General features: G+C 39.0%; 1 protein-coding gene across 1 annotated transcript in view; it reads left to right on the plus strand.

Moving 5' to 3' along the window:
- The window catches only part of LOC101851591 (zinc finger protein ZFAT), a gene marked incomplete in the record, with an annotated part of 39,179 nt that overhangs the window by 4,191 nt on the left and 20,745 nt on the right, over positions 1 to 14,243 (plus strand). The window contains 5 exon segments of the mRNA XM_013085427.2: positions 9,554 to 9,923; positions 10,446 to 10,793; positions 12,232 to 12,324; positions 13,331 to 13,465; positions 13,932 to 14,146. Of these exon segments, the coding sequence (XP_012940881.1) occupies positions 9,701 to 9,923; positions 10,446 to 10,793; positions 12,232 to 12,324; positions 13,331 to 13,465; positions 13,932 to 14,146 (1,014 nt within the window).

Consider the following 14,243-nt stretch of genomic DNA (forward strand, 5'->3'; position numbering starts at 1 on the left):
GGGGGGCAAGGGTTTTCTTTCATGCAGAATTTCAGAGGGAAGGTGTACTTCACAGGGAAATGAAATTATTGCAAAAAGTTTTGAATTTTGCTCCAAATTCACCGAGAGATAGGACGTAACCTGCATGTAATGTTTTGTAGGCCACCAGAATTGGCAAATTTTGCTAACGTCTGTGACATCCATGGTGAGGGGAAAAGGGTAGAATGCGAAACTAAAAATGAATCATTTTAGGATCTTCATAGTATTCATAGGGGGCAGTGAATGGATAAAGCATTATTTAATATAATACGGTACTTTCACATTCTTTGGTTAAAAAATTTAAAAGTTTTTGTACTGTTTAACCTCCATCTCTAATTTTTAATACAGTCTGTGCCGGCATGAAACACGTTTTGGACTCAAGCACGCTAAACGGCTCTTACCGAATTTTTGCTATTATCTATAAATTACACGCCTTTAAGCACAGTAGCTTTGGTTTCAGACACGCTTCATGTATTATTAGACAGTCTATATTTTCATGATGACCCATCAAAGTTCGAATAGTCTACACTGCAGCAGTTAGTGTGTAAAAGAGAAACACAAAGAACACAAGTGATGGAGACACACATATACACACGCATGGAGAGGCAGGCAGAGAGATGCACATAGCCGTGCGCATGGATATGGTATCTAGCCTATGGCAAAGCTTCACACAGACTAAAGAAATACTGAGTCGAGGAGACGAGAAAGGGAAGCTGGCTGCGATTTCATCTTTGCCCCTCGCTATCCAATAATCTTGATATGTATCATGAGGTGGGATGAATTTTAAGGCGGTGGTATGAATGTGGTACGCACAGGCAGTGTGTAGGCCAAGGGTGCTGCATCGTGACTTGCCATCTAAATTAAGTTTTCCTTTCCCATTCGACCACAAAACAAACGAACAAAAACTACCTTGGCAGATAAAAATGACAGCGCACACTTTTACGTGTCCACTACTTTCGAACTCAGGAAATTTTCTATGACAATGTCGACTTCGCACTAAGCACGCTTCGACATTAAGCACGCTTATGCTTTCTCCCGATGACCATGCTTAAAGCCGGCATGGACTACATGATCTGTTTTTCATGCACAATATTATAACACGCATATGTAATCACATATTCGTCGAACTGTGACTGGGGTCTGTTTTTTTTTTCCTTTGAATCTTTGTAAGGTCAGGTGTATCCCTTGGACAACTGAAGCAGGTCCTGACGAATTCGAGCTATCCGTGTTATAGTTATACTTATACTGTATTTCTTCATTAGTTGAATATATCACATGTCATTATAATACATAAAAACGTAGTTAGTGATAGTTGCTGCTGCATTATTATATTAACTTTTTTGTTTGTTACTGTAACATTATCACACAATGAACGTCAGAGTCCCCAACAAACTATTGTTGCTGCGCTCAGGGCAGATTTTTTTTGGTTAATTTTTTTTATCGCTTTGTTTTGTGCCACTGGCTACACCTGTGTATTTTCATCCCATTTTTATAAAAAGTTTTTAGCTTTTATTGAGTTTTAATACACTTACATTAATTTTTTAGTTGACTACCAAATATACAGCATAAAATTTACTCATAATTCATCATGCTAAAACTCATAGCACTGTTAATATACAATGTACAATGTGAAAAGAGTATCAGGATGTCCTTTTCCCCTTTATCATCTGTCTCTATAGTTGGCAATGTTTTATTTTATTTCTTCCAAGAGAGTGTAGTTCCAAAGTGTCTTGCGTAAAATTTGGCCTTTCTACTGTCTGGCACATAACAAACTCAAAATAAGGGATAGAAGCTTTTTTTTTTTATCCGCTTACCAACTATGGATGTTTGGAACAGATATTATTTGTAATGTGTCCAATCCCCAATGTGTTTTGAGATAACTGTGCTCAACTGTACGTTTAAATTCTTAACTTTCTGTGATGTGTAAGTTAGGGTAAGTGTTGAGGTTGCTTATGTTTGATTGTATTTTCATAGTTTCATTACTGCTTCTGCTTTACACAGTTTTCAACTTTAACACATTTTGGTCTTTGACCGTTTAGAAGGGTATGGGTGGTTATTAATATTGAAGAATGCTTTTTTTTTTCTTATTATCTAAAATTTTCTCTATTTTACCATTAAACCAGTGTTTTTAGAGATTGGATTGTAATTGTCAGAGGTTCTGTGAGTTGAAATTTTTTTTGAACTTTGTTATAATGCAAAAGATCATTTTGATTTAAAGACTAATTTTTTTTTTCAATGTTCATTTGTGTGTGTGTTCTGGTATACATTTATTGAAAATTACATGTTACTGCCAGATCACAGGCTTTGTCAAATGCAATCTGCTTGAAATCTACAAGTTGTGAGTGGTGAGGTGGGATGGCAAATACAGTATTTGTAAGGTGTTTCTTGAATTGGCAAAACCTGGCTGTTTACTATAAATTGTGGGGGTTTTTTAGTAAGGTTTGATCAAATATAGTGGCTTATTATTTCCTTTTTGTTTTTATCCGGGTATCTAAAAGTCAACATATTTCAATATAGTTTTTTTTCCCCAAGGAATTGGTCAAATACTGACAGAGGTTAGCTAAATGAAGAATAAAATCTGAACTAATTTGGGTCAAGAAACTTGAAAAGTTGAATTTCAAAATGTTCTAATTGCTTTGTTGGAATGATGAATGAAGTATCATGTTATAGTTGTTTTTGTTTTTTAAGATTTGAATGTATTGACCACATTGACTGTCCTGAAGAAGGACTTCAAGATTGTTTTTGTGTAAAAAAATGTTGCATTTTTGTTTGTTGATTCTTTTTCACTTCCATGAGAGTATTGAAAGATGTTTCCGTTCTAATGTTTCGTGTGTATTGGCATTCTTACCTGTTTTGGTGCTAAGATAGAAACATTTATTATAATAATAACAGTGGAAACCTGATATAACAGGGATGGTGGGACCAGACTGACATCGTAGTTTTCTGCATGGAAAATTTCAAAATTTTGCGCAGAATTTTACCCCCAAAATGACCAAATTCTGCAAAAGTTCTGCTAAGATTGCGACCATGTCTAAACTTCTTTTTCTGTACAGCTTTAAATACAGTGGAATCCTGTTATAACGAGAGGGAGGGGACCGGAGCAAAATGTCCGCTATAGCAGGATTCTCGCTATAAGGGATCCAGTAATAAATTCAAGGGAAACTGTAAAGTAGGCCTAGTCTATGGGTTTGGTATTCTGTTTATTTCCTTTTGCTGTCTCCCCTGATGATGATTTTGTTTCAACATGACCTCTGGGTCTTACTTGATCAAAAATCGAATCAGGTTTCTTTCTCTAGCGCTAGATCTAACGATGTTGACTGACAGCTCGGCGTTGGCGATCAGAAAGAAATGGCTCTGGGCTAACTCACCCGCTGTGTTTTCCCCCTACCCCACCACACCCTGTGGTGCATTCCGTCAGCTTGCGCACGTCACACATTCACTCCATCCATCACATTGCTGTGACCTCTCCATCCCTGCATCGGAGAAGTGAGAGGCATGGTAGGCCTTGATAATCTAAACTTGGCATACGCTAGCCTATCCTGCGATGCATTCTGTTTGTCTGTGCATGCCACACCCTCCCTACTCAGTCGCTCTGGCCTTCAATACTTCATTGTTGATACGCAATGGGCTCCCCCATTCTTTGTTTCGCTAGATCACCTACTAGTTTGTCAACTGGCGAGGTTTTACATTATGTATAATTGGCCCATGCACTGCGCACAGCAGCATCAATATTCCGCTATAACCGACTCGTGTGTTTGTCTGATTGCGCTCTATAGCAGTATTTTATTTACAAAGGAAAAGAGGAAAAAACGGGGTTTTAGAATAGGGTCTTTATAACAGACTTCTCGTTTTTTCCGGACTCGTTATAAGTGGACTCCACTGTAAGTACCAATTAAGTACCAATTAATCATAACCTGATAAGCAGCACTACAGACACCTTACATTTTTTTTGATAACCAGCAACAGTAAGGTTTGATCGAATATAGTGGCTTATTATTTTGTTTTTGTTTTTATCCGGGTATCTTTAAAAGTCAACATTCAATACAGTTTTTTTCCCCAAGGAATTGGTCAAGTATTGACAGGATAGCTGACTGAAGAATGAAATCAGAACTAATGTGGGTCAAGAAACTTGAAAAAGTTGAATTTCAAAATGTTCTAATTGCTTTGTTGGAATGATGAATGAAGTAGCATGTTATAGTGTTCTTTTTTTGAAGATTTGAATGTATTGGCCACATTGACTGTCCTGAAGTAGAAGGACTTCAAGATTATTTTTGTGTAAAAAAAATGTTGCATTTTTGTTTGTTGATTCTTTTTCACTTCCATGAGAGTATTGAAAGATGTTTCCGTTCAAATGTTTCCTGTGCATTGTCATTCTTACCTGTTTCGGTGCTAAGATAGAAACATTTATAATAATAACAGTGGAAACCTGATATAACAGGGATGGTGGGACCAGACTGACATCGTAGTTTTCTGCATGGAAAATTTCAAAATTCTGCGCAGAATTTTACGCCTAAAATGACCAAATTCTGCAAAGATTGTGACCATGTCCAAACTTCTTTTTCTGTACAGCTTTAAATATATAAGTACCAATTTAGTACCAATTAATCATAACCTGAGAAGTAGCACTATAGAAAGTACATAAAAAAAAAAAAAACGGCAATTAGCAGCATACAATCTGTACTATTTTTTAGAAATGCAAGCCCACAACATAAAATGCTAACAAAAGTGTTACCCAAAGAAATGAGACACTATACCGGTAATGTCAAAATCAGGTGAGCTGGCACTTTGAGCTAATAGTATGTCACTGAATTGATTGTCAGGAAGCGTTGAAGACAAAAAAGACAATTGTGTTGTTTGAGAAGAAAAAGTCGTAGGAAGATGGGTAGAATATGTAGGAGAATTATTTGAAGATAATAGACTACCCCTACCACAACCAAGCAACAACAACAATGGTCCCAACATTCATAAGTCAGAGGTAGAGATCGCAATTAGAATTAGAAACAGCCCAGAAGGAAAAGCCCTGGGTGAAGGTGAAGATGGCATAAACACAGAAATGCCCATCCACCGTCGTTGATTTACGGGTGTGGTCAAGTTCCACATTACATAGACTCTACGCTCTAACAGAACAGTTTTCCGCCAAACACATGTGTGCTTTTGGTAAAACGAAGCTGGCGTTCAGCGGCATTTGTTTTCAACGCTTTCTTTCCTTTAAAAAATGTATCCATTTTTGCTTAAAGACAAATTCGTCTCGCCTGTACTCCTATACTAGTACGTGCACAATAGAATCTAAATAGAAGGCAGTGCTACTGACTGAATTGTTTTTAGGCCATTCCCGAAGGATGTTTTTTTTTCTTCTATGCATTTTTTTCTTCTTTTATGCACAGAAGAATTGTAAATTATTGGTTGATCAATGTCATGCTCACTCTGTGCCGGAATAACATATGGAGCAGGGGGGAACTGCTGCTTTTTCTTTCCTCATCCTTACTAACGTCGTTTTTCCTCTACTTCTTTTGTATGTTTGTCGTTCTCTTGTGAACTGCTATTTCCGGTGTGCCTTGTAGTAGAAGCAGACTTTGCACTGTTGAGGCTAGAGAGGTGAGCAGTGTAAGCCTGATTCCCCGTTCTCTCTGTTGACATCTGCCCCTTGGCGCTCATATGTACATGTATGCAATTGTGAGCTCCGTAAATCTTATTAATACAGGGTTCCCACCATGGACAAGATCGGCCGATGTTTGTTTTCAGTTTCAGGCGATCGAGTCGGGCGATCGGCCCGATCCAGCCGTAGTGGGTACCCCGTTATAAAACAATCAAGAATCTAGATCTAGATCAATTTTGTTTCCCCCAAAAAAGAGCGCTCTAGGTTCCGGTGAGAGGGAGGTCATTCTAACGTTGTCAGCTCACAATTCTACGTCTGAAAGTTTGATAATGCCGCAAAATTTTTCAAAATTCCTCGGCCGAGCCACGGCTTTTCCATTTTTCCGCTGCAGTGCCCGCTGAAAACTACGATCTTGCCAGACCAGAGAAAAAGTCCTGTTAAATCAGAAATGCAAAGGAAGTAAGCATTTGTAGACTAATCCAGCTGTATTTATTCATGGGTTGTTTCCCATGGCCTGCGCATGACACATAACTCATGGGTGTAGTTAGGCTTAGGGCTAGATCGAAGTCTGCAGCACGTCGCAGCCCTCTCTCGCTTTACCTGCTGTGTGTGCTTGCAGTGGTGTGGCTTGCATGGGCTTGCTCCCTCACTGCGTCTCTCTCTCTCTCTCTCTCTCTCTCTCTCACACACACCATATTTAACGAGCCTTTGTCCCTGCTATAACCGATTGAGCTCCGATGAGGCCTTTTTATTGCCGATAACTTTTAATAGAGACAAAGAGTAGGAAAAAACGTGGATTTAAAAAATCCCAGTTTCAGTTTTTACCGGGCCTGTTATATATATATGGTTTCCACTGTATTACATATGTAGTTACGTTCTCAGTGCATTCATTCAATTTCAGTTGAACTGTACCTAATGATGTATCTCTCTCTCTCTCTCTCTCTCTCTCTCTCTCTCTCTCTCTCTCTCTCTCTCATTCACTCCTTCTCTCACTCTCTCTCACCCTATCCTATACAATCTTTTCATTTTTATGTGTTTTGGGGAAACAAGAGATATTATATGATCAAATGCATTATATTATATGAAGCCAATTTTCATTATTTTAGCTAGAATTTCTTTTGACAAGTATGAGTACTTATTATTTGTTTTCCATTGTTACTGTATGGAGTCTCGAAGTTCTATACACAGTGTTGATCAGATCATCTGTAGATCTGGTTGCTAAAATATTGTAACTTTACGGTAACACTGCTGAACTCTTCAGTGGGTACCGCTGTCGTCAGATATTCTTGTTCTTAATTATAACCCCTGGGACTATCTTCTAAGAATAGAACATCCACCAGTTACATTGTGTTCAGAAAATGTTGTAATTTCTTCACGACTTTGTGTTCATGTTCAGGTGCTTGTATATGACCATTTGTTTGAAGTGCTGTAAAATTGTTACGCAACTGGCATCTGTGGTGTAGCTGTTATTGTAACGTCATCACGTGTAGGAGACCCATGTTTAATTCTTGAGTGGGGAGAATTTTTGTAAATGTAATCTTTAGCACTTATATGGCCTTATTTTGTTAAAAGTGCCGTGTGACTTCTTTCTTAAAACGAAGAGTATCAAAACATGTGAATGATGTGACATTACTACGGGTACGTAACTGTTACAATAAATGTTTTGTAGAGGTACTGAAGTTGGAACAAGCATATTTTATTACTCAGGAGCTTCTGTTTGAAGTATTGAATACATGTTGGTTATATAATATATTAATAACGTGTGCTTATGTGATGTCAGCAAATGGCAAATTCTCTCGGCACCCACCTGTTCAAATACTGAAGAAAAATGATATGTGCAGATGTCCTCGAAAAGATGTTTAAAATAATGTTTGGAGGTACATAATGTAGTCACAAAACTTTAAATTTTTCTTAAGTGTTCGAAAAATCAAACTTGACAACTATCAAGGTTATGAAAAGTGATGATGTTTGCCCCTTTTGGGCCCTCTGTTACTGTTACCTCAGTTAATATCATGCTATACTACAGAATGGATGGCCCTGGTTTGAATCCCAGACTGGGAGTTTTCGAGATCGGGTAGTTTTGTAAAGTTTTCATGGCTCTCAACCAATTCAACTCAGTCCTATCAGAGACGGATGTTAAATTCGGAGGTCCTGCCTCTTAAATAACCTACTATTAGTCTATGTTGAAAGGGACGTTAAACCCATACACTTTTGATTAAAATTAAAAGGTATGTTTTTGTGCTTCAGTGTGAAGTCTGTTACTTTTGTCCTGTCATGTAGTATGGAGTAACACTGTATGAAGCCTACTTGCATTGTCTTTTTCTACTTTTTATTGATGTTTATTCTCTCCCAATATTTAATGGTTAGAGACTTTAGTTTCCAAATGCACTGGTTTGTTTTCTTGCATTCATTAGCTTTTTGTTCTTTGTCCGAAATGTACCTCATGTACTGGCAGCATTTACAGGACCACGTTTTTGACCCACCATAGTATGTTGCTGACAAAATAAAGTTTAATTTTGATACTACATGAATGCGTGTGTGTGTTTTTATTTGACCTCCATGTATGTATACTTGTAGCGCATCAAATGTTGATTCAAAAATTGGGCCTAGAAATTTTTTTGAAGCATAGATCTTACTCTAGTTGATCTAGTGGTTTGCTCATTTCTCCTATCAAACATCTATTGTACTTATCTCTCAACCTTCTTTTACCATGTATAATGTTTGTTGCCGTCTTAAAATCTTGCAACACCTCAAATCTTCGGCACTCAATCTTATATAATTTAATTGTGTTGGAAATACCGTAAAACTTTTACTTTAACGAAACAAGTGTTTACACTTAGTATCAGAACAAGAAATTTGCAGCCCTGATCAGAGAAATGCTTTGCACAATGACTCAGTGTCATTGTGCTGTGCTTCGTCCATGGGTGTTTGGCAGGTGCTTTAGTTTTAGTATGGTTTGTTCCTTCTTTCCTATGAAACATCTATCGTCCTTATAAAATCTCTCCTCCTTTTCTTTGTATACTTCTCTCAAGTGTCTAGTATGGTAACACCTGTAATAAAATGATGTTGATGTAGCTAGCTGTGGGGATAAGGGAAGTGATGATGAGATGATGGAAGCAAAGATGATGTTGATGGTGTGGATCGTGGATTTCCTCTGATGATGCAAGCGCTCAGGTTTGAAGAGGGTTCCGAGTTTGTCACTCCCTAGTAATACCTCTAAACTCCGGCACTTATATGACTTTATTGTGTTGAAGTGCCATAAAACTTACTAAAACAGTAGGACTAGTGCTAGTAGGAGAATGTCTGAAGGGTCCATCTTTCGTCTGTTTTACTCATAGTCATAGACTTACAGTTTAAGAGAAATATCTGCTGACTGCTGTCTGATGTACTTTTGGTGCTTTATGTAGTAGGCTACCCCATTTGAGTCAAATGAAGGATAAAGTGGAAAGGTGCTGTGCACTTTCGGCTTTTACTAGACTGGTGTTTTGTCTTTCATTTAGGTGTAATAATAGCATGGTCCGTGGTGAGCATGCTTGGCTTCGAAGTTTTCCTGGAGAGCAAAGAGTGGCAGCCATGACAGTGAAAAGTGTAGGGTTACAAATCTTGTGGTGTTTATACAGTTCTGTTTTCTTTTTTTTGTTTTTTGCTTTGTTAGTGGCGTCTGTGGTACCATGCAATGGTCAGGTGCTTTGCTGTCGCAGGCTGGAGACTCAATTTGTGATTCCCGATTGGGGACAAAATTTGTATTGAGTATCTCGGTCTTTCTGCTGAGGTGTTGTATCCCTCTCAGCGCGAGTTGGCCCTGACAGTCAGAGTCAGAAGATTCAGTCTGTGTTGCTTTTTCCCTACCCAAAATGACCACGGCACAATCATCGTGTCTATGTGCTGCCCTTTTCCCACAATTACAGCCAACAAACTAAATTCTCTTTCACTCAACAGAATCCATCACGCCATGAGAAAACCAGTGTTCCTAGTGGATAAACCTTAGTCCTGCACCAACTTGACCACCTCTGCACCCCCCTCACATATTAGATCCCCACCAGCCACCAGCGTTGATGGTGAGAACGAGCGAGTGACATCACCAACATGCCTTTGGACACGTTTATCTGTGGCCAGTGCCAGGATTCCTTCACCGACCTCAATGAGTTCGTGCTGCACAAACAGGGCAACTGTCCTGCCACAGCCCCGGCCACCCCCGCCCCTCCCTCCTCCTCCTCCCCGGCCCTCCCACAGGGCACCGAGGTCATCCGGCTACACATGAACGAGTCAGGGGAGATCACTGGCATGTCCTCTTTGCCAGTTGGAGAAGGTATGTTGTAGTATACTCTTCATTACATTACACTGTGGCATCAAAAAGAAACTTTAAAATTAAAATGTATTCTCCCAATCTTTATATTAAATACTTGCACTACTCTCTCATGCAGCATACCAATTTAAAGCTAAATAAATTCTACATTGCCTGACACATTAATATTTCAACTTTAACTACGATAAGAGTTGCCCGAGATAATCAAAATTAACCTTAAAAAATCAGAGTGCAAAATAGTGCGAAATCAAAGAGACGATTAAAGTGTGTCCGCGGGTGTATTAAGGTACACCAGTATTGATAGAATGGACGTACATTGCTTATCATATAAATGGAGAATTTTGTCTCTGCAGTAAACAATATTATATTACGATAGTTTGAAACAAATTGGAAAACAGATCATCACAAATACCAGTTAAAAAGTGTGAACCACCGTGTTGCGACAGTTATCAGGTTTGGATGGAAGGTTAGATTTCTTTTCCTGAGCTTGACCAAGGCTTCCTCATGCCTTTCCTTGCTGTACAGATGAGTCGATGACCAATGGATCAACCTTCACCTTCCTCAATGACGTGAACATGGAGGGAGATTTTGGAAACACGAATCTAGATGGGAATGGTGCAGGAACTGACAACTCCGCACAGACGCTGATCATCTTGAACAACTCGGAGACTGACGGACTCGGCGGGCTGGACAGTTCTGGAATGAACCTGTTAACCCCTAGCCAGAGCATGGACGGCCTGACTTCGCAGCCAGAAGGTCCTCTTGGAGGTCAAGAGGTCAAGGGTGACACACCGGAGGTCATGCCGACCTTGACAGAGCCATTAGCGCCGCCAGAGATGGGGGAGGAGAAAGTTGGAGGATTTCCTCCCAAAAGTAAGCTTTGTTCTGTGGTCATGAGATTGGACAATGTGGGGAGTATATTGCTGGAATCCCGTGTGATTTAAGTTCTGATGTTTCTTGTGGTGTGAAATGTTTCCCTCTCAGCCCAAGTTAGCTTTGACAGGCAAGGTGGAGGCAATCTGCCTTCTAAATGAGCTACATTGTGTTGATGGAGACCTAAAACACCAATGATTGCTCTTTTGTTCTGTTTTTAGTCTGGCATTCATGTCTGTTTTATTCGTTTGTTTTTGTTTTTTCCTTTTTATCTGTTTTTGTCTGGCATTTTTGTCTGTCTCATACTTAATGCTTTAGTTTTTATTCTTTCTTGTGTTGTCTACACTTAGTTTGGCTTTCCTGTCTGTCTTGCTTCATACTTTGTATTTGCGGTATATTCTGCATTTACTATATATATATATATATATATATATATATATATATATATATATATATATATATATATATATATATATATATGTATATATATATATATATATATAGATAGATAGATAGATAGATAGATATATATATAGATATAGATATAGATATAGATAGATAGATAGATAGATAGATAGAGATATGTGTGTGTGGATGTATGAAGTATTTTCAGAGCATCAAAACAAAACCAGCAACAAAATATTTAGTTTGGGGTTGTTTTCTTTTGTGTGTCTGGACCGTGACTGTTTTTAGAGCTATTTCATTTGTCGAGTGTCTCTTCCCTGACTATTTCCCTGTTTGTTTGTTTTTTCTGAAATGAGAAATTCATTGAAATGCCCCATTTTTTTCTTTGGCAGGTGTTTTTGATAATTTTCTAGCTGTTTTTTTTTTTTTAGTGTGTTTCTGAAATGAGAATCATTTGAAATGATTGTTTTTGTTTGTTTTGATTTTCTGAGATTAGAAACCCATTGAAATAATAATAATAATAATAATAATAATAATAATGAAGATCATTTCTATAGCGCCCACTCCCGTGTAAACACAGCTCTAGGCGCTTTACTTAAATGCGTGTACGAACAATATTCACGCAAGCGACACACACATGCACACACACACACTCATACACACACACACAAACACACACACATACACACACACAGACACACACACTCTCGCACACATAACACGCACACATGTGCACACACACACACATCTACTTGCTTATCACACGCGCACGCTTACACATTGTCACGAAATTAGCATAAATATACACAATGCAATTCACATAATACATAAATGGATACATAGTCATTTACATAACATTGTACTGGACATGAATCTACAGACATAAAAATGATGTCATTAAATGTGCCTTTAAAGATTAAAAAAATTTAGACTCAGATGTTGTATGTCTCAAGGGTTGGGGAAGAGAGTTCCATACTGATGGAAATGACTTACTTTTTATCTTATATCATGAAACACATTGTCTTTTCAACAGAGCGAAGGGGGCGCTCAAAGACGGGAGAAGGCAAAGTGAAGGTCATTGAAGCTGTTCCCCCATCTACGCCAAAACCAACGGTGCCTGAAACCAGTAAGACTATGACTTCTCTCACAGAGGGTAGCTCATTGGCTCTATCTGTTGTTTTCTCTGGCTACCTGCCTGGTTTTTTTCTTCTCTGTGTGTCTGTCTTTTTGTCTGTTTGCTTTTCCTGTCGGTCTGTTTTCCCTGTCTGTCTGTCAGTTTTCCTGCCTGTCTGTTTTCCCCATTTGTCTGTTTTCCCAGTCGTCTGTCTGTTCCCCCACATTTTTATTTTTTGAACATCCTAATCAAACTAGCTCTCACTGGCAAAATTAAAGGCAAATGAGGAAGGGGTAGGCCCAGAGTAACCTATTAAGGGAACCTAAGCAAATTGGTAACGGGGAAAGATCAGGGTAATATAACTTTTTAAAGAGCATCCGAGCAAAGAAATGAATGGAAAACCATGACCACTGATGTCTGCCGCAGATCTGGCACTGGATGATGAATCAAACATTTACACCACATATTCCCACACAAGGGAGCGGGGTTCTTGTGGAGTAAGGAGTGCAGGGGCTGATCAGGGTCCAAGACTGTAGTAAAGAGAGGCTAGTCACTTAAAAGAAGCAGTCTTTGCCATTTTTACAAGCTTTGATATAAAATTAGATGTTGTCACATTGCAGTTGTTTTTTTCCCCAAGTACAACAGTGATCAATCAAACTTTTAGGACAAATTTTGCTTGCTTTTGATTACAAGACTTAGAAGCTTTTATTTCTAATTTGGTAACTGGCCCGGCAAAAGACGGTTTGTTTTGTCTCTGAAACTCTGATGGCCACCATCTGTGGTGTAGCATTTAGGGGCTATAGGTTTCATTTGATTTCCAGGTGAGGACAATTTTTATAGGGTGCCTCGGCCTTTTCTGTTGGGTTGTTGTAGTATCCCTCCCAGTTCGTGTTGGCCCTGACGGGCAGAATCGGAAGCCTGCCTCCTAAATGATCTAAACTGTGTTGATGGGGGTGCAGAAACATTTCTATTTAAAAATCAAAAGCACATTTTTATGCATGTTTCTTCTCCTCGTCAGACGCGGACGGCAAACTGGTGTGTCCCCAGTGTAAGAGAACGTTTGCCAAGGAGCGACATTTCAACACCCACAAGTGCCTGGCCACCTCTTCCTACGTCGACATCACCAAGAAGGAGATTGTGAAAATTGATTCGGGTAACTCTCGCATCTATCTGCTTTTTTTTCTTGTTTTGCGAAAAACTCTTCAAGTGTCGACGGCAAATTGAATCGGATATGAGTTTCGTTCTGTATTGTCATGGCCAATTTAATCAGGTGTAATTTGAGTGGCTATTTCAGTGTTTTTTGCAAGGTGTATATTGTTACATTTTGTTTCTAGGGAAATGTATATGGAGTAAAATTTTGTTGCCATTAAGATGTAAAGTGTGTTGTTTGTCTATGAGTGTGTCAGTGTTGTTTGTCTGTGAGTTTGTCACTGTGTTGTGTGTCTGTCAGTGTGTCAGTGTGTTGTTTGTCTATGAGTTTGTCTGTGTGTTGTTTGTCAATGAGCGTGTGTGTCACTGTGTTGTTTGTCTATGAATGTTTCCCATTCTTGTTTATCTATGAGTGTATTACCATGTTGTTTGTCTATGAGTGTGTCACTGTGTTGCGTGTGTATGTACAGGTGATGAAGAAGAGGGTCACGAAGACTTGGACGCTGGGGCACATGTTGATGAGGAGGAAGAGTTCACTGCCCCTGTTGATGAAAAGATGAGTGCTGAGAAAGAAGAGGAAGACGATGAGAAGGAAATGGACAAAGAGGATGTGGAGGAGGAGAGCGCAGACAAAAGGAAGAAGAAAAGAGGCAGGAAGAGGAAGCGAGGCGGAGAGGATGTGGAGGTGGGTACAACATTGTATTGCAGGGTCAAGTGTTGATTTTTTATAATAGATTCTCGTCTTTCACCTCCTTGCTGTTTGGAGGTTGGCGGAGGTTGGG

Source organism: Aplysia californica, unplaced genomic scaffold (genome assembly GCF_000002075.1).
Source record: "Aplysia californica isolate F4 #8 unplaced genomic scaffold, AplCal3.0 scaffold00373, whole genome shotgun sequence".
Taxonomy (NCBI): Eukaryota; Metazoa; Mollusca; class Gastropoda; order Aplysiida; family Aplysiidae; genus Aplysia; species Aplysia californica.